Raw genomic sequence first — 7,200 nt, forward strand, 5'->3', positions numbered from 1 at the left:
GGTGATGCTAATAGAGCAAAAACAAGAGTGAATATTGGGTTTAAACTAATCATCTGCATTGAAATATGATTCCAGATGATTGATGGTGTTGTTCTGATTCTGCTGGAAATACTGAACATCTTCACCATTTGGTCATTGTATATTACAGTTTGTGTTTGTGTGTTTATAGACTTTTTTTTTTACTGATTTAATTCCTCATTTTAAATTCCCATGAATATTCCCAGAAATATATAAAAACAACAACAAAAGAGCTCTGAGTCAAAGGTAACTGCACAGTATGTCATGCCTGTTATAAGCTGTGGTTACTTAGAAATGGCAGTGTGTGCTATCAGCTTTTTTTTTTTTTTTTGCAACAGTTAGTCTTTTAATTGTCTTCTTTGTTACATATATTTATATATAATTATATATTTACGGTACGTAGCCATTCTCCACTGGCCCGAAAGGCCTCTGAAACCACACCAGCTGAACCTGCCTGAAGAATAAATGTGTATTGCTACTGGACACACTCCAGCTACAATGAAGAGCTTGAATTTGCACAGTGCTGTCCTTCCAGCTGAGTAAACCTCCTGTGTAGTGTAATGGCTGCAGTGCCAATAAAAACGAATGCAAACAAGCTTTATACAGCGCGTGCTCATCTCCAATGTAAAAAGAGCACAGTAGCCTGAATGACAAAGGACGAGTCACACGGACCAAGAAATAACAAAAAAACTAATTATATGTTGACGTGTTTATTGAAGATGAAACATTTACATTAAACACAACATATTCAGTACTGTCAGCAGTACAAAATCCATGCTTATCCTCAGGCGACAACTGTTTAACAACAGCTATGGCAATAAATGATGACAGGGTTGAGTTGGTTTATGGGAGCTGTGCTGAAGAATGTGTTTGGCCCTGCAGAGCTGACAAACTAAAGGAAAGCCCTGGGCGGTTTAGATGCACTTGAGGAGGTAGGAGTTGCAGTTGGCTCCTCTTCCACAGTCGCAGAGCTTCCCGATGCGAGGCCCGTACTTCATGGCACACCGGTTCCCCAACCCGCACTGAGGGGAGCAGGAAGACACAGACGTTACTGTGAGCGAGTTTACTTATTTATCTTTGAATGTGGAAACAGCTGCAAAAAGAACAATGAGCTTTCACGTCTGTCAGGGTGGATATTTGTTTTTTATTCTGTTATTTGCGCACAAAAACCTCATTACTTTGTGAACAGTTATTCAATTTATTTAACAGAAAGAAGAAGATGAATCATTCTTCAGCGCAGTAATTAAATGCCATCGATTACCTCCAGCTGGGCCTGTAGGAAACAGGCTGACTTATTTTGTATGAGGAGACAGGAGGATTGAAAGCTTTTTGCAGCTTTCCAGTTTCCCTCTCTCAGCTAATTGGAGTTGGGCAGCAGCCTTGATTAGTCTGTAATTGCACTGAATGAAAGAGTGTTGTTGGCATTCCCTTGTTATCTTTTAATTAGTGGCAGGTATATTTTCTAAATGCTTTAATTAAACAACAGTGGAGTGATGTACGCAGTACATATTAATGACTCGTCTTACAAGTCGAGACTAAATTACGTTCTTGGAGCCACAGTGCATCAATGTTAAAACTGAAAAAAAAAGTGACGTTACCAGTGGGATGCTTCCTCTTTTCTCAGGGGAGGAGACTTGATTATGATTTCTGCCCAGGAGCACATCCAGTGCCTCTAGCTGCTCAGCACAGAACAACAGAAAAAGTTTGATTTAAATAACATTCATCCACTTTTTGATACTTTTACACATTTATTCGTGCTCAAACTTTTTAATGAAGCCAGAAGATACACAATAAAAAAACCAAAATGTCAAACTAACTGTGATGGAGTGTTAAGGCTACACTGTGAGCTGTGTTACCCTTTCAGTCAGTTTTACTCAGATTAGACTTAAATGTTAAACGTGTTAGCATTTTTAACACTGCACTGTCAGCGCTATTCATGTTAACAACACAATTGTGTTACAGAGTTACAACTAAGACTACAGTGAGATACTTTTTTGATACTGTAACTTTATTCCAGCAAACTAAAAGATGTCAAAGTTCATATGAATCATGAATTTATGAGTTTACCTTTATATGTTTGCAGTTGGAAAAAAATTAGACACATGACAAAGGATATAAATGCAATTAAATAGAAAGAACACAATTTACTAAATTTGAACTGAACTCTCTGAAAAGCTGTAGGCTAAAGCTTTTGTTTATTGTGCTTATTATGCTTACACACAGGGTATGCTAAATGGCAAAACGTTCATAACTAACCAAAGCAAAAACTTATGATGATAAACAGGCAAACCAGACAAAAGTGACCCTTATAATCACCTCTCAGTTTGACATGATTATTAACATAACGAGCCGCTGTGCAGTACATGTGTTGCATAATTTAATGTAACTTTTTTCTTTCTATTAAAAAAATACTTCATCATTGTTCACGGATCAAAGAAAAAACTGGTACTAATTATTGATAACCCGGTTTACGTGAGACTGCACAACATTTTGGCCACCAGAAACCACTGAGGATCAAGTAAGTCACACTTAAGTTTCATGAAAAAATAATTTAAAATGTGATGTGCAGCTGCATCCCCACTGAAACCGAAAGACGATACAGCAGACAGAAAAGCAGCTGATATGACAGTTAACAGTTGCTGTCATAGGAAATCCGGGAATATTGCATAAGTCTGCAAACTTTTACTTCTGTTTATTCTGATTGTGTTTAAGCAGCGAGGAAGTGAGAGAATCGCATGCAAATGAAATGCGCTTTATTTGGATCCTACGTGTTTATGTTGATTTGAGTATTTGTGCCTCACAAACAGCTTATACCTCACATGTAGTTTACAGCAGCCATCCAGAATTCTGAGCTTGTGCTCAAACAGATTTTTTCTTTTCTTAGCTATTTGGCGTGTCGCAGCTTTATCATTAAACTGCTCCCTCCCTCACTCTGATCGTAAGTGGCCTTCCTCCATAAACTCACAGCTCTGCAAATACTCACCAGGTCTCTGTCTACAGCTGCTTCTTGTTTCTCCTCTCCAAAGTCTTCTGCGGAGACTTCCCGTGATGCCTGGCCGTGGCACAGGACGGACAGCAGGCCGACGAGCAGCAGCCCGCGGAGCATCCCGGAGCTATCCATGGTGCTGTTGGCGGTGAAGCGGGAGGGCGGAGGTCCCAGGGGGAGGCAGCAGATTAGAGGCTGAGGAGCAGAGTGTCGCAGCAGGTCCACAGGTGACTCTCCCTCCACCCTCCGGACCATGTCCCCTCTTATACCGGTTCACACAGCCCCGCCCGGGAGGCCGCTGCGAGACTACCGTGCCGGAAAGTACTGAAAGGGGGCAGAAGCACGAGAAGCCCACTCTCCTCCCTCTTTTGGTTAGACCACGAGGATAAATCCACTTGGAACTCATACATCATGTGTAGCCACACACACACACACACACACACACACATGTTTAAATGTCTAGAAACCTCCCTCCAGCAGTTAGCTCACAGGTGAGATGATTACCTCCTTACTTCATTTCCTGTGTGATAAAAGGAGGGATTTTCATTCTGAACGTCTTTGCCCATCAAAATAACTTTTACTGTTTTGTAGCACCGCCATGTATCACAGCGAAGTTATCAATTAGCCACATAAAATTCCATCCTGAATAAAATATTATTATTTATTTTTTTATTTTGATATGAATTGTGTTGTAGGGTAGGTACTTATATATATATATATATATATATATATATATATATATATATATATATATATATATTTGAGATTACATCAGAAAACATCACACAGAATTACCTTCAGCACAACTGTGTGTAAAACCACCATTTCTGCATTCTTACTTCGAGTCTTACAAACACATGTAAGAAATTATTCCTCGTAAGAACAGCAGAAGCGTTTTCATGGAGCTGTGGCCTGAAACGGCTCTATGAGGGTAAACAAATAGTTGGGGTTTTTTTAAAAAAAAAAAACTCCCTGGATCAAACTGTTATGGCTGGATTATTTCTCGTTAACTCTTTAGGCAGAGGTGAGCAGTGTTACAGCTTATATCCCTGCTTCCACCCGGCAGTGGCCCTCAGTCACCTGTCTGACACACCCACTCCACCTCATCCCAGTTTCTCTACCTGCACCTCAGTCATTCCTTTGTTTCCTGTAAACTCACCTCTCACTCTCAAACATGTTTACTTGCCTGTCTACCAACCTGACTGCCACCCAGCACAATAATTTTTTAAATAATAATTTGCGGAGTGCATCAGAGCAGTAACAGTACGAGAAGGAATACAGGCCAAAAGATCCATAACCATCCATCCACATATGTGCTGTAGGGTTGAAGGGGGTGGTCACTGTTAGAGGCTGAGAAGCAGAAGCAAAACTGAGAGCCTCTGTGTGTGTGTGTGTGTGTGTGTGTGTGTGTGTGTGCATGTGTGCGTGTGTGCGCGTGTGTGTGTGTGTGTGTGTGTGTGTGTGTGTGTGTGTGCATGTGTGCGTGTGTGTGAGAGAGAGAGGTATGGGGTCAATACTATTGAGCGTTTATTTTACATTACACTGACAAAACAAAGGCTGGCTCTCTGTACTGATGATACAGGCCGGTGAGAATTACCACCCCACAAATAGCTGCAAGTCATCCTGCTGCAGATGTGACAGCCTGTTAACTGTGAATACTGTAAATGAAGCCATTACTCAGGCTGTTGGCCCCACAGGAAAGATGTGCCCCTGCAGAGAGGAGAACAACACTCATCAGTCCCAAACCTTCACCCTATTGATTTACATTTCCGCTGAGTGTGTGTGTGAGTAGAGAAACAGCTCATCCAGCGTCAGGGGGGCTTTATTGGAGCTCTGCGTCTTTTAGTAAATAGAGCTCTGTTGGTTACAACCTTAGGGCACAGTGATGCCTTACAGCAACAAGGTCCTGGGTTTGAATCCACCATCTGACCCAGCACCACCCGGGATAGGCTCCAGCCTCTTTCCTACACCCTGAGTGGGATAAGTGGAAGAGAAGGGATCAATTGGAGGAATATTATTTTTTGAGTGCACCATTATTCCAGGTTACTGGTTTAGTCATGTTTTTGTTCCCTTTTTTTTGGAAAGCATAATAAAGGCTCGTTGAAACGTTTGACTACCTTTTAAAAGGTTTCTTCAACTCTTAACAAATTAGCGTTTATATCCATTCTTTGATTTTTCCAGGCCCCCTTTGCCAAAGAAACTTGTCATTGCTGTCATAGCTGATTTTACAGAGCAAAAACAAAATTGACAGTGATTTCCACACATGTTTAAATAAGTATTAGGAATATGTAAGTGTTTCTAAAAGGAGGATGACACAAAAGGTATATTTTTGAAGTGTATTTGGCCTCAGTCTTAACAAAAATTGAACCATAATGATTGTTTTCAAGAGACATTTTGACATGTCACAGCAGCACCTGATAACACTGACAGTGGGTATAATAGTGATAGTAATCAGGTGAGGGGAAGCTGTATTTATGAAATTCTTAATCCAGCATGAATATAAATATCTGTTGTTTATTATTATCATCATTATTATTATTATCGTCCACATATCGACAGCATGTATCAGTGTATCACAATGATACATTTTAAATACAATTTTATGAAATATTTTAGGAAAAAAAACCCAAAAATGGTTTAATGATAAAGCTTTCATCCGGTGTGTTTGCATCGATTCCTACAAGCTGAGTCCAACTTGTGTCTGCTTTTTACCATCGTTTGATTGGAACTGTAACTCAGCAAAAGCTGTGAGCTCCACAGAGTCATGTGTGTGCACCATGGGCCTCGTTTTTCAGTGAATGTATGAGTGAATGCCACCGAAACTCAGAAGTCTGATGCTGACAATGGCCTCTCATGGGACGCTTACTGCACTGCTGGAAAACCCCTTTAAATTTAGTAACAGAGAAAAATGAGTCAGCAGCTGACCTTGTAGTTATGCACAAAAAAGGAATTATAAGATGGCCTGTTGTTCTGTGGTTCATTAATAAGAGTTATCACTCTGCTCTGCACTAACGTAACACTTCTTTCATGTCTGCTCACAATGACATTTAGCTAAAATTGCTCACATAGGAAGATCTTTACTTTAAGTGCCAGCTTGCAACCAATAAGTGTTTCCATAGAAACAGTATAACTGCAAGTTTATTTAAAAAAATCTGATAACTGTTTTAACCAATTAACCTGTGAGACTTTATACAAACATGTATTTTATTTTATTATATAGATAGGTAGATATGGTGGTTAGCACTGTTGCCTCACAGTAAGAAGATCCTGGTTTGAGCCATCCAGAGTCTTTTTACGTCTTTGCACATTTTAAAATACAAACTTATTAAAACATGATTATTATGGATCAAGCAACCCAGAAGTATTTCAGTCATTGAAATCATCTCCCCCTGCAACATTAAAGTAACACACATATATAAATATATTTTAGAGTGCCTCACAATTACCACATTTTTGCACTTTACTTAAACCAAGGGTCCAAATACTTTTTGAAACAATATGAATTCAGAAGAATGTGCACTGCCACTTTTCATGTAATCACCGGTGTACAGACGCACTCCTGCAGCCTGATAATAGAGTGTTTATAACATTAGACATACATAAAAAGAACAAATACATTTGTCACAAACCTAATACTTCACTATGTTGTTTCCTTTTTGGTGAAGGACAGAAAAAGATTCTAGGGGTTGTGCACATTCGCCATCCATTTTTAAAATTGTCATTCTGATTCTATTTGGTATGTTATTCTAGTTTATCTTATTCTACTCTATTTTTTTTCTTAATTTTTGCTGCTCTTAACTCTGCACTGTCCACTTTCTGCTGTGAACAAACAAATTTCCCACGTGTGGGACTAATAAAGGTTTATCGTATCTTATTGTGTCTATTACTCCAGCTTTCTGCCTCCCCCGAGTGTTTGTTGCAGATGAACGCTTGGGTCAAGTCCGCATTAACACATGTTGACTTATATTTATGCTTTGGGCCTTAAAAACAAGCCATTGTTTGCCCATAATTACAGGTTGGATAGGAAGGTTCTTGGAAAATGCAACACTTTGTCACGTCATTGTGATTTCCCCGGTCCCAGAGGGTCCCCGGACCTCCGCTTGGGAACCTCCTGCACTGTCCCGCCTTCGAGTGAACGGCAGGGGGCGCTGCGCCTGCAGCTTGGCCGGCCCCAGGCTGCTAAACCGTGTTTCCTG

At 40.1% G+C, this 7,200-nt stretch overlaps 1 protein-coding gene across 2 annotated transcripts; it reads right to left on the reverse strand.

The window, feature by feature from the left end:
• Positions 1-712: 712 nt before the first annotated feature.
• cartl (cocaine- and amphetamine-regulated transcript-like) lies at positions 713-3,494 on the reverse strand. Of its 2 annotated transcripts, XM_013265141.3 has the most exons (4): positions 3,201-3,494; positions 3,002-3,167; positions 1,617-1,694; positions 713-1,040 (listed from the first exon to the last, which is right to left on the reverse strand). In XM_013265141.3, exons 1-4 carry the CDS (start codon positions 3,257-3,259, stop codon positions 933-935), a joined length of 411 nt encoding a protein of 136 aa, XP_013120595.1. In that variant the 5' UTR covers positions 3,260-3,494; the 3' UTR covers positions 713-932. The 2 variants fall into 2 exon arrangements, with proteins under 2 accessions (XP_013120595.1, XP_005461686.1); XM_005461629.4 differs by having other exon boundaries at positions 3,002-3,485.
• Positions 3,495-7,200: the final 3,706 nt, after the last annotated feature.

This window comes from Oreochromis niloticus, linkage group LG1 (assembly GCF_001858045.2).
Source record: "Oreochromis niloticus isolate F11D_XX linkage group LG1, O_niloticus_UMD_NMBU, whole genome shotgun sequence".
Lineage (NCBI taxonomy): Eukaryota > Metazoa > Chordata > Actinopteri > Cichliformes > Cichlidae > Oreochromis > Oreochromis niloticus.